Raw genomic sequence first — 24,724 nt, 5'->3', positions numbered from 1 at the left:
TGTCTTATCAAAGGGTTATCAAGTCAAATCTTGACAAAATCGACCCCACGAAACTGCTCAAGGAGGTCGATAGGCCTAGATCTCCAAGGGAAATTGGACGTGATGGGCTAAATCGTTTCAGGCTTTTCTCGGGCCGGGCTTAAACTCTATTCATCTCTCTGCAGGAGCTGCCAAGGAACCGATGAAGTGTGGATCGGCCTGAACTATCATACTAACAATGCCGCCAAATTTACGTGGGTTGATGCTTCTCCCTTCGACTACAGTTACACCAGCAATATGATTGACATCAACAACAACCACAGATGCATCGAGATGAAAAAGATGTCTGGTAGCTCCCAGTGGAGGTGGCAGGATGAGGACTGTGCCAGCCAACGAGCATTTATTTGCCAAATTGGTAATTTGAAATAATGAGTAAAGCCCGCTACACACGAGGGATTTCTCACCAACTTAGTTGGTTTTAAAATTAAGAACAGGTGCACAGGTGACTGGAAGTTGAGAGTCGTTCACCCGCTCACACGAAAGACATACATGTGAATGTGATGTTTTGAACTCGCTGGTAAAGGGATTGTCTTGGGTCTCCGTGCGGGAAATCGGTCCTTCACCGCCAAGACACATAGACAACGATATATCAGAGCAAGGACCTTGTGATCTTACATGTATCAAAAGAAGTGGGTTTCATTTAGAGTGTTGAATGATATTGACATCATTAAAAATAATGAAGTTTGCAGCTTTCGCATAAAAAACTTTAAAAGGGAAGAGTAGGCTACAATGTGTTGGTTTATTCAAAGATGGCCTCCAGCAGAACCCTCCCTTTCCACTAACACAGTATGTCCGAGATGTTTACTGCCCCCCCCCCCCCCCTGGCAAATTCATGGGGAGCGCTAGTGCTTGTACCTAACGTGTTTAGTCTAATCAGAACTGGTCTTGTTGTTGCAGATCCCTGTCCTGGGGAACCTAAGTACACCGATGGTGGTCTTGGTTTCGACTACCAATTCTTTGAACAAAAGTTGGACCAGACAGAGGCCCATTTGCAATGCGTTAAAAGAAATGCTGGACTACCAAGTATCCATAGTTTAAAGGAGATGGAGTTTATTGAGGGAATTATGTAAGCATGAATGGCCTAGATAAGTAGATCAAATAAAAAACGGATGACATGTGATGTATAGTCGTATATAAGAAACGCCCACGATAAACAAATTGACGACGCCGACTAGTGGACGAGGGCTGTATAAAGTACTATCGACCTTTAAATTGGCGAAGGTGAAGTTAAAAGATTTCTCACGATTGGGCGCCCGAGGTTAACTACTACTGCCTCGAAATATGAAAAAGTAAGCGTTTTGAAAACATGGTTAGGTTCCCTTTTGTAGGCCTACACATCACTTAAGGTAATAATGAGTGGGTGTATACGGGTGTGTAGGTGGGGGGGGGGGGCAAGCCAGTAGTCGACGCAATTCCAAACGAAGGTGGATGGGGTTTTTTTGAAAGTAGCGAAATTCAGATAGAGTAAAAGTAAATACCGACTACGTTTCTCTGCTTCTCTTTCAGCTGTAACAGTGTTGACCGCATTTGGATAGGAATGTCCGACCCGAATAACAACAAAGCGGATGTCACGTGGCTAGACATGAGTCCGCGAGATTTCGTACCGACTAACGCAGCTGGGTTTGTTCTGAGCAGCCCGGCAGATAAATGTGTACAACTTGCGATGGACAACTCGGTTTGGGTGTGGAAGGACGTAGATTGTGACGAAAAGCTGAGTTTCATTTGTAAAAGAGGTGAGACGAATTAGCTATATGAAGGCCGTCCTTGGGTACAGGTTTTTGATACTCCTACCTCGTTTGAAATATCAGATGCGGAGTAACTGGTGCCAGGATGTATGATCTAGTCATGTCTTTATCTGAAGAAAACGCCCCTTTTATGTTATCCTAAGTGAGACATTTATGTTTATTCCTTTATGGTGATAGAGAGAGCAACACGCCCAACGTTATTTGTGTATGCCAACAGCTCTGAGCTCATTCAGCTGTATGAACACATGTACGTACAGTTCACGGTTTTATCTTTTACAGATATAGATGAATGCGCAAAGGACGCGAACCTCTGCATTTCCAAACCCAACACAATCTGCGTCAACACTATTGGGAATTACTCCTGCGATTGTAAGCCGGGATTTCAGACAGGCGCGCAAGGCGGACAAAGCCCCGGATGTACAGGTAGGTGAATGATATATTGTGTAAAGCGCTTGTCTATACGCAATGACGCATAGGTCAATGATTCAGTTGTGGTCGATAAGCTTCTGTACACTTTTAATTGTTGAAAAGCCAACCCTGGTCTTTGTAATGAATTGTTGAGGAAGCATGATATGTGTTGATTGTTTTGAAAACATGAAATTACTTGCGCATTAAACTGTTGATGACGCATATACGTCTCCGCTTCAATTTGTTGATGACGCATACGTTATAAACGCTTGTGTCGTGTATACGTTTATATGTGATTAACGTATTGAATTGATTACGACGCATGATTTTATCGCTTTTTAAAGATACTGATGAATGTGCTACCCCGGACATCTGCAGTGCAAAAGCCAACACTGTATGCGTCAATACAAAAGGGAGTTACACGTGCGATTGTAAGACAGGGTTTACGAGAGCAACTACCAACGGGTCGTGTGAAAGTAAGTGTATCATTCTTATGATTTTGTCAAATCGAATAATCGTTCCGGTATGATGGACGGCCGTGTCGACTTTACCAACGTATGACGCATGATGTAATTTGAGCAGCCTCGTTCCCGTCATCACACCAACGCGTCTCCAATCTCCCAATGAGAGGATTAACTTCCATTTGCTGCCTCTTAAACCGGAAGAGACCAACACATTTGGATAGGAATGTCCGACCCGAATAACAACAAAGCGGAAGTCACGTGGTTAGACATGAGTCCGCGAGATTTCGTACCGACTAACGCAGCTGGGTTTGTTCTGAGCAGCCCGGCAGATAAATGTGTTCATCTTGCGATGGACAACTCGGTTTGGGTGTGGAAGGACGTAGATTGTGACGAAAAGCTGAGTTTCATTTGTAAAAGAGGTGAGACGAATTAGCTATATGAAGGCCATCCTTGGGTACAGGTTTTTGATACTCCTACCTCGTTTGAAATATCAGATGCAGAGTAACTGGTGCCAGGATGTATGATCTAGTCATGTCTTTATCTGAAGAAAACGCCCCTTTTATGTTATCCTAAGTGAGACATTTATGTTTATTCCTTTATGGTGATACAGTACGTACAGTTCATGGTTTTATCTTTGGAAGTGACTATTTGGCAAGCCCGGCTCACCAAACAGCACCTTTTTACTGCCCTAGATGGAGAGCCGAACTCATGCATATTCAACCATCCAGGAGCTCATTATCATTCGTGGCAACACGGTCAGCAACACTGGAGTTACAGTGAAACGCCTTTAGAAATGCACACTAATGCATTTAACATGCTTATCAGTTAAATCACGTTTATGACTTTTTTTGTAAATCCATACAGTCATGTACATGTACATGCTTCTTCATGGATTATTGACCAAAACCCGAGTTTAGTAACAGAAATTGAATCGAGAGCGGGAAGTCGGCCATTGTTAAATATGCGCATATAAATTCGAATATGACGTCACTGCTCTCTGATTGGCCAACATGTTGTAACCTCTCCGGCTCGCCAAAGAGGGTAGTATTTTTGCCCTGTTTGGCAAGCCCGGCTTGCCGAACAGGGTGGCTTTTTGGTGCTGTTTGGCGAGCGGCTCTCCAAACAGGACAAAAAAAGATGCCTGTTCGGCGAGCGGCTTGCCAAATAGACCCGGCCTTTATCTTTTACAGATATAGATGAATGCGCAAACTTCTGCATTTCCAAACCCAACACAATCTGCGTCAACACTACTGGGAATTACTCCTGCGATTGTAAGCCGGGATTTCAGAGAGGCGCGCAAGGCGGACAAAGCGGATGTACAGGTAGGTGAATGATATTGCATTGTACGCGCCGGTCACCGGTCCAAAGGTTGACCGCGCTCGACGTTGCTTAACTTCCACTCTGGGGCCAACGCGCCAACCACTGGGCCATAAAGGAATTCCCTCATGACCGACGGGTTAAGCCGTGCCATATACCTGGGGGTACTATACATCATTCCCCCCTTCGGACAGAGATGGATCGTCCGCGATCCTACTTAGCGCTTCATGCGTCTCAGTACCGAACTACAAATCCAGAGCTCGCATCGCGTGGGAAGGTCGCCAGATGTATTGTACGCGCCGGTCACCGATCCAAAGGTTGACCGCGCTCAACGTTGCTTAACTTCCACTCTGGGGCCAACGCGCCAACCACTGGGCCATAAAGGAATTCCCTCATGGCCGGCGGGCTAAGCCGTGCCATATACCTGGGGGTACTACACAGATATATTGTGTAAAGCGCTTGTCTATACGCAATGACGCATAGGTCAATGATTCAGTTGTGGTCGATAAGCTTCTATACACTTTTAATTGTTGAAAAGCCAACCCTGGTCTTTGTAATGAATTGTTGAGGAAGCATGATATGTGTTGATTGTTTTGAAAACATGAAATTACTTGCGCATTAAACTGTTGATGACGCATATACGTCTCCACTTCAATTTGTTGATGACGCATACGTTATTAACGCTTGTATCGTGTATAAGTTTATATGTGATTAACGTATTGAATTGATTACGACGCATGATTTTATCGCTTTTTAAAGATGCTGATGAATGTGCTACCCCGGACATCTGCAGTGCAAAAGCCAACACTGTGTGCGTCAATACAAAAGGGAGTTACACGTGCGATTGTAAGACAGGGTTTACGAGAGCAACTACCAACGAGTCGTGTGAAAGTAAGTGTATCATTCTTATGATTTTGTCAAATCGAATAATCGTTCCGGTATGATGGACGGCCGTGTCGACTTTACCAACGTATGACGCATGATGTAATTTGAGCAGCCTCGTTCCCGTCATCACACCAACGCGTCTCCAATCTCCCAATGAGAGGATTAGCTTCCATTTGCTGCCTCTTAAACCGGAAGAGACCAACCGGAAGAGGCCAAATGTATATACGCTAGTACCTCTCTCCGACTTTCAGTAAACGGTGCTAGTACCACTAGCAACCGTTACCAACGGCGAGCATAGGAGATTGACGCATCACATTACGTTGTATGGGAATAGCTCCGTCTGCCGTTGGCTTCTCGAACGGGCCGATCGACCACCCAAATAGCGCGTGATCTCTGTGAGGTGCGTGGTTAAATACAGTTACCATCATCATCATCATCATCATCAATTTAGGCGTCGTTGCCCAAATTTGGACCTTTGCCTTTACGTATGCAGACAACCAGCAACTCATGATCTGCTTGGAAATTGCTCACATCAGTCTACTTTTCAGTCACCTATCGATGTGAGGATGTGGTAAACTGGCTGCAGGACCTCGCGATTTCCAACTCAGAATTCATGTACGTGCGGCGAGGCAAATCAATCGCCAACGCTCAGATGTATTGCATCAACTACGGCGGCCATCTTGCGAGTATCCACAGCGAAGCGGAGAATAAGTTCTTGACCAAATGGATCGAAAAGTAGGTACCGCGTGAAGGTGCGCGACTCGACATGGGCGTGACTGCTTAATACAAAATTACTTACACTTTTGAAGTGCGACCAAAACTTTTCTCAGTGTGCCAATCATCACTCTAGCCTCCTTTCTTTCCACCCATTTCGTGATGAAACTCCAATTTGGGTCGTCCGGGCTGTATTTCCAGAGTCTTTCAATCTGTTCCAACGTACGCATCTTTCGAAATGGGTGGTGGCTTTGATGTTGAAACAATACATTCCCTAGTTGCCAGACTCTTTATTAAAAGACTCTGGTTTCTCCAAGGTTTTGGCTCTGCGGATCCTTGTTCTTGCAATAATCACAGTTATCTTTACACTTTAAAGGTGCGAAAATAGCAGCAGCATCGAAGCTTGGATCGGGTTGAGAGACAGCAATGATAATAACGCCAGCACATTCTGGATCGACAACTCCCCTACGGATTGGCATAATCCTGGAATGGAGCTGGAGCCAAATCCGGCCGGGCGGTATAAGTCTGAGTATCTATATTTCACCCGCGTGAATGGGCTATGGATTTGGGCGGATGGCGACAGTTGGCTGAAGCGCTTCTTCTTTTGCAAAAGAGGTAAAATGATTGTTCCTTGGTCGTGCGAGGTCAAGGTCAGTCCTACCATTCAAGGTCATATGATTCTGGTCGTGCTGGAGCAGGGTCAATACTATGTCATCTGTCAAGGTCAAATGATTCAGATACAATACACAAATAAGGTCTGTGTTGGCGGCCCGATGTGTTCCGTATAATTGTTAAGATTTGTTTCTCCATTGTTGACATTGCAGCACCCAGGACTTTGCCGTGCCCCTCGGGATTGCATGAGTATGAAATAAATCGCTCCTACCAATATTTCGACATTCCGGTAAGTCAGAACGAGGCCAGTGTGATATGCGAGAATATGGAGCCCAGGTTTGGTACTCTTGTCACTATCGGTAGTGGTGATGAACAGAAGTTTATCGAGGGAATTGTGTAAGTATAGTGCCCGTATACTTAATTCATTTTCATTTTCTCTCTAAGCAGATCGAAGGATAGAGCCGGAGTATTCTCTCTTCAGTAACAGGCGCGTGAAGCCAAAAAATTAACCAATCGTTTAGGATCGTTAGCCCCGGAACATTCCGCATAAAATGCTCATTAAACTGATGTCGGGGTCGATCCCTGTGTTTCGGGAATCAATATGCACCCGCCGGTGATTACTCCTAGAATCTTGGAGTGGCCGTCTCTGTTGGCAGTCACACAGAACGATGTCATCAATGTTTCTAGTCCCGGGGCTGCGCAGAGACCATAGGCATCAGTGCGTCGGTCAATCTTCCAATGAGAGGACTGGCTCCATTCGCTGCCTCTTAAACCGGAAGAGACCAACCAGAGGAGGCCACATGTACGCTAGTATAACGGTGCTAGTATCACTGTACTAAGCAGCCGTTACTAATGGTGAGCGAGGCTAGGAGATTGTGCGTCGGTTCATCAGTGACGACAAAGTTCTCTGGTTCAAGGGAGGAACCAGAGACGACAGCCAGGTTTATTAGAGACATAGGATGTAGTATATACAGCCATAAAGAATATGGAACGCCAAGAAGAAGAAGATGATGATTACACCTACTAGCTCTTGAGAGTCTCTCTAAAGAGTTCATCAATCTCCTCGCCTCGCCACGGCCAATGGTAACGGTTGCTTAGTGATACGAACACCGTTTACTATCGTACATTTTGCCTCTTCCGGTTGGTCTTTTTAAGTTTAAGAGACGGCAAATTGTGCTAGTCCTCTCATTCGGAGATTGAGAGTTCATGGATCTGCACGTACGCCAGTAAAAGGTCGTGCTGGTATCACTAAGTAACTGTTACGAATGGCGAGGTTTGGCGATTGCACGTGCTCGTTTTTTTTTTTCTCCGCAGCTGTAACACCACGTCTGCTGTATGGATAGGCCTGAAGGATGATCGAAATGATAAAACACAGCTTACTTGGTTGGACGGCTCATGGTCCAGCTGGCAGCACGACCAAAGCAAAATTGATCTGACAGACAGGAGGAAGAAGTGTGTGGCAATGAAAAACGAACCGACCGGTTCGCTGTGGACTGACTACCATTGTGACAATGAAACGTTACCTTTTATTTGTAAATTAAGTAAGTGATGTGAAGATGCAGCGACAGATTTGCATTTTTTCAGTGCATCCTCTTAATTTCAAGACATACACTCTTAGAAATAAAGGCGTTTAAGCTACTGAAAAACCACGTAAGTTCTTCGGCCAACACAAATATGTTCCCGTAGGGGTAGCGAAACCTGCCTATTTACGTCATGACGTTACTGTATTCCCATTAAATGGCAGTGATATTACCTACAATCTCTCACGACGTGGCGATGTGAAGGGGCTATACTTTGCCTTATCAACTGGTGAAATCCACTTCGTTTATCCGTTTCCAGAAAGGTGTGCTGGCATTGGTTGGAGACAAGAGTGGCATGGTAAATGGCAATATAGGTACTTCGTCGAGAAAATGAACCAAACCTCGGCCCAGGCTCATTGTGTAGCCAATGGTGCAAACCTCACAAGCATCCACGACGAAAAGGAAAATAGGCTGGTTGAGAGATACATGTGAGTCTTACGAGAAAGAAGAACTTTATTGCATTTCTGTTTTTGATCGAAGATATTTTCTCGATAAAACGTTCCTGTGAATCTACGATCTAAGAGCTGAAACAAAATTAAAAAACTTCAAACGCTTTGTGAAAAATAGTTTACTAACGAACCGAGGAAGAACAAACATACTGAGGTAAAAAGCAGCTTTTGATCATCTCTTACAGTTGTGACAATGCGCATGACGTGTGGTTAGGTCTTCTGGACCCGGACCCGGTTTCCAGCCTGTCATGGACTGACGGGAGCCCGGTTGACTTCCCAGCGGGCTTGACGACAGGAACCTCGTCGGCAAATTTTGTTGAGCTCACCAGTTTTGCCAGTCAATGCGTCAAGCTCAAACACGAGGTTAGCCACGGATGGAAGTGGGTTGATGCTCCGTGTGACAATCTGAACAGTTTCGTTTGTAAGAAAGGTAAGGCCGGTTGTAACTTCAAACTGGGACTTGACTTGCCTACTTGATTACTTGAAACCTGTAACTTCTAGCGGACCATAGGTTCCTTACAAGTTTCTTCTACTCCCTCTGCACCTGAGCAGATTTTTCAACGCGTACCCATGATTTAACCCCTAGCGCCTTTGCCTCCTAATTTATGAAAAGCCTTGGAGTTACATTCCACTGTTCGTCAAGGTGTCCAGTCAATACGTCCTCTTGCCAAGAAAACGTCCTCGCTTTCAAGGTACACCAATACGTCATTTAAGGGAGCTCACTGAGGTTGTGCAGTGCTCCAGTGAGAACTAAGATTAAAAGTTTCAAAATTTTTAGCAAAATCTATCCTTCGTTCTACACAAAAACTAATGTCTGGTTTATTACATAATGCAGTACTCGTCAGTAACTAATACCAGATCCAGTTTCTAAAAGATTTTTCACAATTATTCGTGGAACATTTATAATTCGGATGGCTTTGTTTCTAAACTCGAGCCCTCTCTTCCAGACTTGAACGAATGCGCTTACAATTACCACAACTGCTTAGACAACGCCATCTGCGTCAACACAATAGGATCGTTTACCTGCCAATGCAAACTCTGGTATGAGCGCAGCGATCCGACTGTGACTAACAAGTGCGATGGTAGGCACCGCCTTTTCCATAGATGTTCCCTTCCACTTGCCATCCACGTCGAATAATCCCCGACCCCGATCCACGACCCTGTAATAACGTTAAAATAACGTTCTGACACATTCTAAGTCAAGGTTATGGACCTATCTTTCCATCACTTCAAGTTCAAGGGCCTTGTAACTTAAGGATAGCCCTAATTAGCTAAGTAGACCGCTCATTAGCATACTAAATAGGTCAATTGTAGCCTGCAGTAGTCCAGATACTACTCACGTGGAATGATCCCGATCCCCGATCCACGACCCTGTCTCTAATTCTTATGCGATTTAGACTTTACAATGAACAAAAAGTTAAAGACCTGTTGGAAGCTGTTAGTGACAGAAATCAATGGCGAAAGTCCCTCGCACTTTTGATGGTTTAAACTATCTTGTTGCACAAAAGAAAAGGGCAAAACTGAAATTTATGATGTTAAGCGCGTATTCACGCCATTCGAAGTTTTCAAATTCAATTACTTGTTTCAAATTTTTAACGAATGGCATAGACCTTGAAACTGAAGTCCAAATGCAAGTTCATGCAGTACACTCTAAACTGACAAGTAAATGCATTTTATTATCAGCTGGCTGCGGTGCCCGAGGTTGGCGAGGCAACTTCACTGGTTCACCAAACCTCCAATTCCGCTATGTCGTAGAGGCCAAGAGTTTGACGGAAGCACAGAAGTACTGTGTTAGCGAGGGCGGGAATATAGCCAGTATTCATAGTGAGGAGGAATGGAATTTTTTGCAGGATTTAGTGTAAGTGTAAAATTAGCGATATTCGACCAATCCAAAAACTGCTCCCGTATGACGTACCGTATGCTAATGACCGCTTCATATGTATGTCTTGTCTGCGTGTCTTTACACATGGGCCTACTTGAATATTTGATAATGATTCCCCTTTATATTCCTTTTGCCTATCTTCAGTTGTGACAACTCCACGAAACTTTACATTGGACTGACAACTGTGGGTAAAACCAAATCTACTGCAAGATGGTTAGATGGGTCCAGCCTCAACTACACTCTACCCACGGCTTATTTCAAAGTGGATGACTTGGATCAGTACAATAACAATACTCATCCTGTCATGATGAGAAGAAGTGAAGCTCGTTGGCACTGGGGTGATTACGGAAACGGCCTTTCTCCTTTTACGTTTATTTGTAGGCGAGGTGAGTCTAATCTGCACTGAAGTATCGCGCAAACGAGCGATCTTAATTGCTGCGACTTGTGATCATATCGCTGTCACGTCATCTGCTACAAAATGATCTCTCGTCTACGGGTAAAACCTGCAATCGCTGGCTTTGATATTAATCGCCGGCCGTTGAATGAAACACTGTTCCATAAAAACAAATTGGATATAAAACATGCAATAAATTATTGCCCCGCCCCGGTTATTCAAAATAAGTTCTATCACTAACGCTAACGCTTACTTAACTCGGCGTTTATTCTAATGGCCTTAACTGAAGGAGATAACGGCCAAGCTAAGTCAACGCCAGCGTTAGTGACAGAACCTGTTTTGAACAACGAGGACCTGAACAACGTTTCCACGGAAACTCGTTCTTAACAGAAAAGGGACTATTATTGATGTATAAAGAATAAAAGCTCAGTTGATCTGCAGAATTGATCAAACAGGTAAGTAGTTATATTATTTAGACTTCCGGTCGGAATGGTCTATCAATGGCAATGGCATTTTGAAGTTAATATGTCAATGGAGGATGAATATTTTCGGTAAGTTTTTTTGTTTTCGGCATACTGACTATAGCTAGCAGATGTTGAGGGCATGAACTAAGTCGACAATAACATCACGTGACTCTTCGAAAAGCGGTGATTGGTCATTGCTTCAGTGATGACATTGCAGTGATGGCGGCCCTGCATGATACGCATCTGCGTGTCAGTAAACTTCCACATTACCCGGAGAAAACGGGTCGCTGCGACTCTTGTTGCTGCCATGGGGAGACCGGGGTCTGTCGGCCAGAAGGGTTAGCCATCACGGACTGCGTCGGTGCATATGCGTACAGTACAAGTGACTGCTTTTTGCACAGTGACCTGAAAAGAAGTTTATTTTCACTCTCGAGACATCGCTATTGGCAACAACTTATCATCACACAGTTTACTAATGTCGGCCAAATTCGAAAGCGATTTCAATCGCGGATCCGGAAGTCGCTCGTCGTCGTTGTTGTTTGTCCATTGTACGTCCACAGATGCCAGAATTCATATATTGTGCGGTTACAACAGAAAAATATACTAGTATACATGCTTCCCGAAATTGGTGGCTTGCATTGGAACTAACTTTTTCCCCCTTGTCCCCATTTCTGGAAAGGTGTATAACATATGGATGACAGGTCAACTATTCATGTCTATACATCATGTACATATTTTAGTTCCAACCTTTATCTTCCCATTCTGCATAAAAAATATTAATTTTGACCGATTAAAATAGGACCAATTAGCTTTTAATTCGGTCATATTTAAGTTTTCGTAGTGTCGACACGTCCGTTTCTGATGAGGACTCCTGCCTAGAGGCAGCAGGTGCGAACGATCCATTTTTGTATGAAAGTACATGTACATGTAAATGTTCATTTCATTTAACCAAGTATGTTTAACAACAAATCAATCCAAAAACCGCATCGATTTACCATTTTCTAAATACTTCACATTTCCGCCAATATAATTTAAAAGGGGTCGTTAGCATCTGGAATGCACAGGTAGCAATATATTATACAAAAATATTTTGTAAACAAATCTGAAAATATCGCGCGCCAATCGACCGCCAGTTCCAGCCTTGTTGTAAAAACTGTAATTGACTGCATTCCCGCCGCTGCCTATTGACAGCTGTTCGGATATCATGTGTTCCACGTAATACCTTAATTCCATCTGTGGTCAATTGCAAACCAAGGGCCCATCTCTGACTGACCGACCACATGCAATCCGAAACTGCACCCTAAGAACTAGGGGTGCCAAAAGGGTGCCATGAAAAACTTTAGGGTGCTCTGGCACGTAAGGGATGTGGTGCGGAACTGCACGTCCGTCTGGAAGGGTTTCTTGGCCAAAATTGCTGGTGCTGTGAGCAAAGGGAGGATGTTGAATGTTGATAGGGTGATATACCTCGTGCTTTGCAATGAATTTCAGAAAAGAGTGTATCTGCGAATATTTTTTATCTTTTTATATCTGCAACCTTCAGGTGTTACAAACATCTAGCTAGATACTGGTATCTGCGGGTTACAGGTGCTGCAAAAGTCTGTCGATATCTTGGCTGATTCGATTTGAATTGGAACATGCAAGCCCGGGACATGCAACCTTCTACCCATCATGTTTGTGGTGCAATTTTTGCCAGATCTCGCCTATCATTTAGTGTTTCAGGACTAGAACACTGTTGTAGATACATGGATAACATCAGTCCTCAGGACTTGAACACTGGTGTGGACACATGGATCTTAGTGTTCAAGACTAGAACATTGGTGTAGACACAAAGGAGAACACCATTACTTCTTCAATAAGTGATTTATTTCGGTGTTCAAAAGTGATCACCGGAATTGATAGTGGGTCGTCAAGGGATTCGTCAAGGGATTGACGTGCGTTGTCTGTAAAGCTTAGCAATCAATGTCAATAATAAAATTATTGACCTTAATGCCAATTTGGAGATGTAGTACCACTTTTGGCGAGTTTCAAGTGACTTTCGTTCGATACCTTTATTAAAATTGGCGCAACGATGAAAAATCAATTAAAATTGCGTCTGTTCGGAGATTATAAATCTTGACACTAGAGGCGCTGATTTCGTTCCTTACAACGACATTTTTAAATTTCGGCACTGGGGCGAGTTCAGAAGCTATATCATTCAGTGAGGATTCAGTCCCGCCAAGGTGATCATCCGTCCTTCAGCTCTGCAGTTACCAAGGGTTGACCATAAGCAGCACCATGGGGCTAGAACTTGAAATCCGAATGCAATGAGAACTCCTTAGATAAGAAACGATTAAGTCATGCCAATTTCGAGGTTGGGATACTCCCACCCCTGAAATTGACATTCTTTTCATTTTGAAGGACTATAGGATACCAAGTGTTGGCTAAAATGCACCAGCCTGTGTTACCTTGGCCTCCAATTTGGCAATTTGAAAACTTAATGTAGGCCCTATTCAGCTTTAATATATAATATTTATAATAATATTTAATATATAATATTTATTGTGCTTAATGTATACAAGGATACTATGGCAAAATACAGAACACAGATTATAGTACAAAATACAGAGTATACATGTAGTTAAAAAGGAGAGAATAAGTGATATGTCAGACCTGAGCTTGCTGTTGCTCGGGTGATAGTAAATTACTCCTTAAATCCCATATAGTCTTATTAAGATATGTTCCAGTTTTAAACCTAATGGAATGTGTCTCAGAATTTAGAATTTTACAAAGTTTTTTTCAATGCTCTATTGCCAAATTACATATTAAATATATATTTCAACATTGCCGTTGTGTAGACTGATATACAAATACTATGAATACCAAGTTTAAACAAATTTGTATTCACAATAACTGCACTAATGGATTTCTATTTAACTGGACTACTAAATCTGAGAATCCCTTTTAATCAATTAAGATATCGATGGCTTCAAGATGATCCGTGCGAGTTCGTGCATATTTTTGTACGTTGCATAAAGAAATGAGTTTCATCTTCTACACCACTTCCACAGAGCAAACATTATCTCTCCTCGGGCTTTTGTTTTTTATACACCTATAATCAGATAATGGTACAGTTGAGTTTTATATGTCTCTTACCATCTCTGCATTCGAAACTATAGCCTCTGGTTACCATTGGTAACCACCTGGATACATCGAGTTATATTTAGCTATTTCTTATCTGATCTGAGGTCGAATTGGGTTGGCGCTGGCGTTGTTGGTTCGGCAGTTCAGTTATGGCGGACGATGGAATGGCGGTCGGAAAAGATGGAGGAAATAAAAAGAAAGTTAGGATGTATCTTGACGGATGGTATGTTTTATGTTTATCATTTGATTTTCTCTTTGAGAGGCAGCTTACTCTAAGAATTTTCCAACCTCTCTAGGCCCTTTGACTGAGTCAAGCAAAGCTTGAGCAAAGCAACTGGCCCGGTGAAGTTTTGCTATGTTATGGCTTAGGGTAGCTGCATTGCACTATAAGTTAGATCAACATGATGACTAGTATATGAGCCATACCAGTAACATAAGTAATGGAAGGTTATGGCATTGGGTATAGGCCCAGCCATAGATAGTGAACGCGTTCTTTGTTTAAAAGTTGTTTTCTGTTTCAAATCGCCAGGACCTTTGCGGTTTAGTCACTATTGGCGGAGGCGAAGATTATAGAAATTCGTCGAAAAACTGTCGCAGTCGCTCAGTTATAAAGCCTTTTACGTGTGTTAGCTTCATCACAAAAGCATAATCTGATAATGAAGGAGGCAATTAATCATCAAGTAATAAAAGGCCCTGAAAGAGAGGATGAAAAATCAAGAAGTCAGACGCCATACTTGTCATCACAATTTCAATTTTGTCTGTATTGAGGGTTGACCACATGCAAGCACCACCATTTTTGGCTAGAATATGAAATCCTAAAGCAATTAGAACTCATTCAAAATCGTAAGTGAATGCCAATTTCAAGGGTGGGGGTCTATTCTCTGGAAATCAAAGACTTTACTTCCGCCTTTGAAATCTTTGAAATCATACTGAACTTCATAAAACAACACACGTAAGTTTTTTACGGGTATGTGACACAAAGATGTGAAAGGGCTTAGTCGATGAAATATCCCAGCTGTAGCCTGTAAATACTATAATCATGATATCATGTACAAATAAACATCACTGTGTCTATACTATTTCAGTTGTTTTCATAGCACTCCGTCTGTCGTGGGGGAATTAACTGTAAATGACTCATAACAGAACCGGAAAATAGACCATCACAATTACGGGCTCCTGGAGAATTGTAGTAAATGTTGCAATAATCACCATGTAATAGAATTGAAAATGCTCTATTGCCAAATTACATATTAAATATATATTTCAACATTGCCGTTGTGTAGACTGATATACAAATGCTATGAATACCAAGTTTAAACAAATTTGTATTCACAATAACTGCACTAATGGATTTCTATTTAACTGGACCACAAGTAGTTACGAGCGGCAGACCCCTTTAAAGTGACAAGTTGGGCGTGAGATTTAGCCAGGAGCAACCAGAAGCCGCTCACTTGAAGTTGAACTCGACCAGTTGGGGAACCAAGCAGTGACTTGGCCGGGAGTCGAACTCGCGGCCCGCGCTTGATCATGAGGCAAACTCTCTTCCACTGCGCTACTGCTTCCTCTGGATAATATGACTATGCATCGATTCTGTAGATAGAACATCGGATGCGCTGTTTCTTTAAGTTATGCGGGTAATACGGAAGTGGAATATACAAGCACATATAAAGCGGCATTCTGATTGGCTGATTTTATGTCCATATAAAATGGGAATTTATGTGGTGATAAATTCGTCCGGTCTAATTTATGTGTAGATATAATCTAATTTATATGGACATAAAATCGGATTTTATGTGGACATAAAATGGAATTTATGTGTATATAAAATGAATTATTGTGCATATAAAGAAATTCATTCTGATTGGTCGGAATATATATGGACATAAAATATGAATATATATCCACATAAAATAACAATATATAAGGATATAAAATACGAATTGTGTCCACTCTGGCTTGCCATACACGTGTATATACATCTTCATCGATTATTGACAAAAACGCGAGTTTGTAAAAGAAAGTGAATCGAGAGCGAGACTCCGCCATTGTTAATTATGCGCGTCCAATATGACGTCACTGCTCTCTGATTGGCTAATCTGTTGTAAAGTCTCCGGAAGACTTTTATGATTGAGTTTCAGTGCTGTTCAGCAAGCGGCTCTCAAAACAGGACAAAAAAATGTGCCAGTTCATCGTTCGGCTGGCCAAATTACCTTGCGATCATTTTCAGTAAAAGCATTTTTCTTCCTCGCTTCTCGCGTATGAAGGGCCCCGTTCAGTGCATGGTTTCGAGTACTTTCATTGCTCAGTGTTCCCCTTATTGTCCAAAAATAATTGAAAAGCATCCTGGTACTAAAATTTCGAAATATTCTTTTCTTTTGATATGCTCTTGTTTTTCTCTCTTTCGCAGCTTTGACTTGGTCCACTATGGCCACGCAAATGCATGCAGACAGGTAAGCGGTGGAGAATTAGAAAGCATGTATATTTAGTTAGTACATGTGTACACCAAAATAACCAAAGATTTTGCACATCTAGGATAAGATGAATTAAACATTTCGTGTAAAGTTGAGCACTGATGCTGTAGTAAGTTTTACATGGATTTTTTGATTCGGTAAATTGGCAATAGAGGGCGTTCTTTAGTTTTTTCTGCATGTTATGGTTCGCTGAAAGGGGTGGACTTACCAACGTCTCCCCAAATTGTCCGATTGTCTAAAAAATTCCTTGGGCAACAGTTTCTCCTCCTGATTTTCAGGCGAAACAACTCGGCGACCATCTAATCGTCGGACTCCATCCCGATCGTAAGTTACTCTATCAGGCAAATATCTCCTGATGGCGAGAGATATCACCAATTCAGGTGACAACCAGGGCCGTTTACACGGGACCAAACAGATCTACATGCAGATCGATCCGGATCGGACTAGATTTGTCTGCCGCGTAGGCCTAAATGTGATCTGGTCTGTTCTGGTCTGGTCTGGGTCCGTATAAACTCCCCGATTCGAGTTTGCCGGGAGATACCACGGCATAGCTAGATCGGAGAGTTTGACAGAAGTAGCTCAATCAAAATTGCACCGACGCGACACGTGGCCGAATGTACAGCATTCGATATGTTGCTAAATCGTACTGACTTTCACCTGGTTTAGCCAGAGCGACTAGGGGAGTCATCATAAAATCAACAAGAACCTGCGCGCAAATGCAGATGTCTATATTTTAGAAATGACACCGGTAGCGAGAGTGTGGTCAGGATAACGGACTTCTAGGCGGTAGTCGAATCGGCTCTATTGTGTGGTTAACTGGCTTTCCTAAATGCATGGGGCTTATGCCACTGTAGAAGTAGAAAATGTCCCCTTGGGAAAAGTGTCCGGCCATATTGTCTGCCTCTGCTTGAGGACTTTTTATCTCCAATCCGCCCCCAGATCTGATCTCTGAAAACAAAGGCCCGCCCGTCTACAATGAACAGGAGAGGTGCAAGATTGCCCGAGCCATCAAGTGGGTGGACGAGGTTTACGAGAACGCCCCCTATATGAACCCGATTTCACTACTAGACAGCATCGGTGCGGATTTTCTTGTGCATGGCGGTAAGTTTTCGGTCATATTTGCATCCTCCCGTAGCAGGCTTTTAATTCGGATCGTTTTTGAAATACACTCTGAACAAATATATTTTTAATGGAAAAACTCAAAGGGAAAGTTCGTTTCGACAGACGTTTCTATCTTGCTCACAATAAATGACGACAAGTTCTTCTTGGATCTTGTCACCTCACGCAGATTGCGAGAAGTAGCCGGCGAGAATCCCGTCCGAGACGTGACGTGACTGAGATGATGGTGTGGTGTCCCCAGTTTCTTTTAATGCTCTTCTTTTGCAGACGATCTAAGCTTCACCGCTGACGGCCGGGATACTCATGAACACCTTCGACAGGCCGGCCGATTCAAGTAAGCTTTTCCGATAAAAAAACTGACGCAGAATTCTTTCTCGGTGAATTTAAACCCTCTTTTGGAGACAAGCATGGATCGTTTACAGATTGATAAATGATACATAAACCAAAAGTTATGAGACATTAACTTCATAATTGGCGCAAAGAAAATTAGGTCTTCATAAATGAGTGGTGTGTTCATTGCGTACATTCGAGCGTTGTGGTCACCAGTGTACCTGGGGGCGGAGAAATGCCGAGTTTCGTGACGTAGCCGACAATTACCACTTTCATGCTTTTTTAGATTTGTTTGAATATCAATTTCAGGAATTTCAAGCGAACAAGCTTCATCTCGACGACGGACTTAGTTGGTCGAATCTTATTGATGACTCAAACACACCATGGCTTAGCCAGCCAGAGAGAATCCAGTCCAGTTACATCATCAGTGAGTAGTCCAGTCACATCATTAGTGAGTTGCAGTCCAGTACATTAGTCAAGTCACATTGTCACTTATAAAGTACATGTAGTCCAGACAATTAGTAACAGTGCGGGTAGGATAGAATGTGGGCGAATAGTTGCTTATAATTCGCAGGCCATGTTGAAAAAAATCCTCGCACAAGCTGGCTCAAATCTTCGAGTTATTGCAAATGCCCTCTCTCATCTTCCCAGGATGCCGACCTGAAAAAACTCAAAACATTCCAAAAAAACAACGACGTTCCCGTCACTGCCAATCTCATCCAGAGTTTCTCGACGGGGCGGCGGCCGGAGCCAGAGGACAAGATTGTGTACGCACCGGGCAACTACGATCTGCTTCGTATCCTTTGAAAATTGTGTAAACCCAAATAAAAGAAAAATTGACTGAAAGCTCGCGGCGCATTCTATGGCCGGGAAACGAAGGATGCGAGGATTTCCAGAAGACATTTCTACTTCTTTACCGGCCATGTCCGCCGTCCCTATCTTCAAAGCGACGGATGTGAATGCGAAATGGAAGGTTTTCGTTCAAGAAGCCGAAAGTAAACACACTTTTATATCAATTTATTACCACGTGACAGATTATGTTACGCGTGTGGTGATTGGTCGATTCGAAAACAAATGGCACGGCACATGTACATTGCCATCGCTCATAGGGCGATAAAATAGTGCTGGGATCGTTGACCACCATCCAGCTATCAATAAAACTGGTCCACGCACGGATGTGCCAATGTACATGTGCACAAGAGTTGTTGGGGCAGGCAAAATATGACCGTCCGTGCGGTCGAGCAACAAACCTCGTCGGCAGACTGCGTATTGCAATGACCTTGACCCCTGACCTCAGACATCGGTCATGTTAATTTCCTGGAAGCTGCGTCCAAGGAGGGCGGGTACCTTCTCGTTGGCTTGTATCATGATTGCGTTATCCAGGAGAAGAAGGGGCTAAACTTTCCCATTATGGGCCTTCTGGAACGGGCGCTGAACCTGCTGTCCCTGCGATACGTCAGTGATGTCCTTATTGGAGCGCCGGAGTATCTGACGCCCGAATTTCTAAAAACAAATAAGGTAGACGTATTGATCGCATTATCATACCGTATGACCGTAGGAAACTGTAAGAAAGTTTTATATAAACTAGAACCAGCAGAATTAATTCAATAATGAAATCATGCTTGAAAATCGACGACCACGCTCTTTAAATTACGTTGTCTCTCTTACACGCCTGGTCGCCAGTGTGTTGCCATTACTAGTGGCCAATCGTGAGGCAGACTCAGAGTTGGCGAGCGGCACTGACCTGAGCTTTGTTGCGTACCCCGTGTGCGGCGTACTGGGGTGCCATTGGCCGATACCCTATTTCGATTGACGGTATTGCATTTTCGGATTGTTTTCAGATATCTCTTGTTGTCCGTGGAGATGCCAATATAGGCAGTTCGGTGTCAAAGATTGGTGCAGCTGACCCCCTTGAGGTAAATGCTGATAGAGATTACCTCTCTACTCTGTACTGTGCCCGAATTTCCTTGGTTCCAGGCTTCTTTACGATGCCTTGGGACGATATCGGCCTTGAGATGGCTAACTTAGTCTTTCCTGTTCGGATCCTACGTTTCGTCTATCTTTGCATTAGCTATCGCTGTTCCAGTTGGTGCCTCATGGCGGCGCTGATGGTCTTTAGCCACCAATTCGTAGTCTCTTCGGCGACATGCAGGCAGGTCCTCTGCGTTCGGAGTGTAAAAATCACAGATACCGATATTTGATCAAACCAACCATTTTCTTCCCAATGACATGAAACGATCGTCTTGTCTTGGGTGTTTGTTCTATCTACGTCAGAACCAACAAAATGTGTTTACGGCTTTCGAATAAAGCTACATGTAGTAAAATTACGAAATTCGTTTCCAGTGAAATTTTGCTTATTGGTATGCAGAATGTGGCTCATTGTATGTGGTATGTGGAATGTCGTTTTAGACGTAATTGACATTGTCTTGCAGGAGGCCAAGAAGATGGGTATATTCAAGATGTTAGAGAGTGGAAGTTCGGTTAGGACCAAGGACATCATCTGGCGGATAGTCACTCACAGGTACGGACGGAGGACGTGGCAGAAAAGTGGGCGTGCTTCGCTTGGTTCTTAGAATGCTGTTTAGATCGGCAAGCCCATCCCTCTACAAAGATGTGAGCTCGTTTCGCCGGCGTCGCGGGCAAACTAAATGCTATCGTGCTGACTTCAAATGCAAACATAACAGTAATCAATATGCATATTTAAGGAAATAACTTTATTCGGATACGTGTTTCAATCTCGAAAATTCTCGTATACATGATGAATGTTTTGTAATTGGAGAAACATACATAAATGTGTAATAGAAATTAAGGGGTGCAACATTCATGACATAGCACCCTTCCGACGAGATGACAATTTCAAAGGTTTTTGGCTTTTTCAATTTTTCTTCCTATCGGCAAAAGAAAGTTTATTTTGGCAGCTTACAGTTTAGTAATAGCTGCCACTGAATTACCACATCGGTCCTTCAAACAAATCTTATTTCTTTCTTTTCAGACCGTTGTACGAGAGACGAAATGCGGAGAAACAACGGAAGGAAGAAGCAGCCCAGAATATACTGAAGAAACGGATGGAGGTGTCATCCGAGACGGGGTACATTTAGCCCATGCAACATTAACGATGGATGTATGCAGGGTGGACCAAAATGAAAGCAGCGGCCGTTTTAGGCAGTCTCTTAATCATTACAAATTCAATGCAAAAATCAGGAAAGAATTGTTTTTGGTTCAGTTGGGGTTTGTGGGGCGGGTGATAGTTAGTCAGAGCTCATAATAAGTGCCAAATTAGTACATATATATACCATGTAAACTTATGGAACTGGAGATGAACTATAGTATATAAATTTCTTCGGGTTTGTGTTTATACATTATTGTAAACTTATGGAAATGGAAATGAACTACTGTTATAGTATTTAAACTTATTTGGTCTGTGTTATGGTTGTTGATGAAATGGAGGTTTTTGTGCTGAAAAACCTTTAAAAAGGTTTTTGCCAACACAAACATTATTTCGCCGCACTTTTCCGGAAAACATTATATGTGTATAGTATATATATATATACATAGTGCGTACGTAGATATATGGGGGGTTTCAAAGATTTAGGAAATCCCTGTCTCCGCGACGCCGGGAGGAGGGACGATGCAGTCTTAAATGATAAATCAACCAATCCAATTTATGCATCTCTAATGGCGACACGTAGTGGATAGAAATCAAGTATTTGTGGCAGCAGTTGTCGCCATTTTCTATGGCAGACGTTGAAATTCTTTTATACCAGTCGACTGCAGCTATGTTGGACAGGTGTGTCCCGAAACCGAGAGGAAGAAAACTCGGTTTTCTGCTTTTATCTCCTGTGTTGCCGTTGGTAACGCCCAAAGCAGCCATGCAGTAGCCCATGTAGTAGTCCTCCGAGTATATCCACGGGCACAGCGTGTTGTTATTCCGCCCGAGAGTCACGTAGCGCCGCAGCGCGGCTTTGCTAAGAACATACCCCGATCCACCGCTGAACCAAGTGTCGTTCTTCTCCTTGAACTGATGGCCAAAATGAATCCTTTTCTCCGGATCGGTGTCCTTTAAAAGATGGCGCAGGTTTTCCATTATGACATAGGTATCATCATCCGCTTTAATGAACCAATCAGCCTCGTCGAAATGGTTCTTATAGACATATTCAAATGCGAGCATGGTTTTATTGGTCAGAATTGACCTCGACTCCTTCAGGTTGAAGGTCACTATTGGTAGATCTGTCGTCTGATTGGATGGCGTTGAGACGAATAGCAGACGATTACATCTCTTTCCCCAGGTTTCATTCACGCTAATTGCTTTGGTTGCGTAGTGTGTGGGCATTGTCAGAATCCAACAGAGAATACGAACGGGTTTCCTTTTAGCTGTTGTGACTGGCTTACCTGTAAAAGAAAACTGTGATTAATTCCGGGAGAACCAACCTCCTGGTTCCTTCGCAAAGGCCCGAGTCGGCGGGGCGCGAAATCTTTTTTCCTGAACCTTTCGTACAACACAGTGGACATCAGCAAAACTTTCAACCAATCACTGAATCAGAAGGAAGCAAATCTGTGACGTAAAACGAATCGTGTGACGGCACACGTTATTCAGGATATAGATCTCGGGTTGTTCCGATCGACTTACCCAAGTGTCTGCATCCTCGATCGCGTGCGCATAGCAAATCAGGTCCAATTGGGGTTCCTGTCAAATTGCCTTCGCATTTTTGCTTGCGACGCGCCTATTAAACTTACCGTGCTTTCCTAATCCTAGGCGGTTTTTCATTGCGAAGAGCGGCCTTCCCTTTGCCGCTTCATCGTGGATGAGCAGATATACCGTCAGCACGATGAGCGAGGTCAGGACCAGGGCAAGGTACGAAAGTGTCGATCTGAAAGAGAAACAACACATCCAGGGTACAGAGGAAGGACGATCAGGATGACGAAATCAGTGGACTGCATTGGAGTCCAGTATGGCGAAGATTTCAAGGCGTTGATTTAGGGAAACTTTCACTATTTATTATATGGGTTGTAATTTGAAAAAAACCTTATGGTTTTTGAGATTTTTCACTTTCGTGAAAACCTCTCCAACACGGGCTACAAATAAATTTTCCTTTCCCAGGACAGGCAAACTGGAAGGCCTGAGAAGATGTTCGTATTCCCCCCAAATTGATTCTCCGGGGTGTATTCGCTATGATGTTTGTGGTCATGAGAATATGAGAATGCGTGTTATACATACATCATTTGTCTGAGTTATCACTGAAACTTATCTGACTATGTTATAAGGCGAATAGGCCTAATGGAGGTAGCGTTGGCCTCGCTGTCGAGTTGATCGAATTAAAATCCATTAAAACAGCACCGTAATACTACCCCGTTGAACTTGAGTTGGCCGAGTTGTTTCCATTTTTAATCAGATCAGTTAAAGGACCATTGATTATCAAGGGCAATATTAACCAGCTGTCAGCTGCCCAGTCACCTTCCCTTCTAGTTTTCATTTTTAAAATTGCACAAAAGGAGGAAAAATTCTAAATTATTTTTTGCAGTGATATCATCAAGAATGGTCTAAACATCATAATTACTGACCGACATCAGGAAGAGGTTGTCTCAAATAGACATTTTATGGCGTGTTATGACTCGAATAGACGTTTGGTGGCGCTCGTTTTAACGGAGACCTGAAATAAACATATTGTGTCGTATCTCAAATAGACATACACTCAAAAAGACGTTTGGTGGCGCTCGTTTTAACGTAGACCTGAAATAAACATATTGTGTCGTATCTCAAATAGACATACACTCAAATAGACGTTTGGTGGCGCTCATATCTCAAATAGACATTGTCGTGTTTTCAGCTTTTTGTTAATAATTCGAATAGACGTTTGGTGGCGCTTTTCCGCAAAAATTGAAGTTACCCAAATAGACGTTGTGTGGCGCTGGAATCAATTTTAACGACGGCAACAGCGATAGGTTCACCATCTTACGCTTCCGCTTGTTTCTCTCTTCTTCTGCCATAGCTAAATACACTGACAATCCAATTACAGTTAAAATGAAATGATATTAAGTCTCGATTTTCCTAAGATACGCGCGCAAATAGCCATGTGCACTGCTTAGAGCAATAACAATAATATCGTCGTAGCAGATAAACAAATTCCAAACTTGCTCCAGAATTGCCGCGCGCCAGCGCCACCCAACGTCTATATGGGGAACTTCCATTTTTGCGGAAAAGCGACACCAAACGTCTATTTTAGTTATTAACAAAAAGCTGAAAACACGACAATATATGTTTATTTGAGATACGAGCGCCACAAAACGTTTATTTGAGTGTATGTCTATTTGAGATACTATACGACACAATATGTTTATTTCAGGTACGTCTCCGTTAAAACGAGCGCCACCAAAGGTCTATTCGAGTCATAACACGACACAAAATGTCTATTTGAGACAACCTCTATTTATGCGGAAATAACCGCCCATACAGGAAGCCTTGAGAAAGGAATTCGGTTAAGTTTTAAAAATCAATCATGCCTTTAAAGGTCACAATAAGCTGCATTCCTCATCGGTTTTCACCAATTGCCTTTTATGGGATGTAAAACCTATATTTTGTTGTATTTTCTTGCAAAAACGCTGCCAGTACCAGTGCCAGAGTGCCAGTGCCAGGTCATGAACCGACCCGCAGTTTTTATAGGATCACCAAATATAGAAGTAATTTTCGAGCGACCTTGATGCAAAATTTAGCATTCTGTTGGTTTGTTTCGATA

General features: G+C 42.9%; 3 protein-coding genes across 4 annotated transcripts; 2 read left to right on the top strand and 1 right to left on the bottom strand.

The window, feature by feature from the left end:
• The first annotated feature begins 276 nt into the window (after window positions 1-276).
• Window positions 277-8,196, top strand: LOC135503402 (C-type mannose receptor 2-like). The gene is made up of 10 exons (XM_064796962.1): window positions 277-394; window positions 937-1,105; window positions 1,546-1,772; window positions 2,064-2,207; window positions 2,537-2,668; window positions 5,407-5,593; window positions 5,949-6,187; window positions 6,397-6,580; window positions 7,499-7,725; window positions 8,024-8,196. The coding sequence occupies exons 1-10, from the start codon at window positions 277-279 to the stop codon at window positions 8,194-8,196; spliced, it is 1,800 nt and encodes a 599-aa protein (XP_064653032.1).
• A 6,019-nt stretch (window positions 8,197-14,215) lies between these two features.
• On the top strand, window positions 14,216-21,390 carry LOC135503052 (ethanolamine-phosphate cytidylyltransferase-like). Of its 2 annotated transcripts, XM_064796335.1 has the most exons (11): window positions 14,216-14,296; window positions 16,481-16,523; window positions 16,823-16,868; window positions 17,484-17,645; window positions 17,931-17,997; window positions 18,303-18,420; window positions 18,645-18,789; window positions 19,291-19,511; window positions 19,835-19,909; window positions 20,426-20,514; window positions 20,986-21,390. In XM_064796335.1, the coding sequence occupies exons 1-11, from the start codon at window positions 14,223-14,225 to the stop codon at window positions 21,089-21,091; spliced, it is 1,146 nt and encodes a 381-aa protein (XP_064652405.1). In that variant the 5' UTR covers window positions 14,216-14,222; the 3' UTR covers window positions 21,092-21,390. The 2 variants fall into 2 exon arrangements, with proteins under 2 accessions (XP_064652405.1, XP_064652406.1); XM_064796336.1 differs by lacking the exon at window positions 17,484-17,645.
• Window positions 21,391-21,573: 183 nt separating this feature from the next.
• On the bottom strand, window positions 21,574-22,323 carry LOC135503401 (glycoprotein-N-acetylgalactosamine 3-beta-galactosyltransferase 1-like). The gene has a single exon (XM_064796961.1). The coding sequence runs from the start codon at window positions 22,321-22,323 to the stop codon at window positions 21,574-21,576; it is 750 nt and encodes a 249-aa protein (XP_064653031.1).
• Window positions 22,324-24,724: the final 2,401 nt, after the last annotated feature.

Source organism: Lineus longissimus, chromosome 19 (genome assembly GCF_910592395.1).
Source record: "Lineus longissimus chromosome 19, tnLinLong1.2, whole genome shotgun sequence".
NCBI classification, from domain to species: Eukaryota; Metazoa; Nemertea; class Pilidiophora; order Heteronemertea; family Lineidae; genus Lineus; species Lineus longissimus.
The sequence above is the reverse complement of the archived record's forward strand: the minus strand, read 5'-3'. Positions and strand labels throughout refer to the sequence as shown.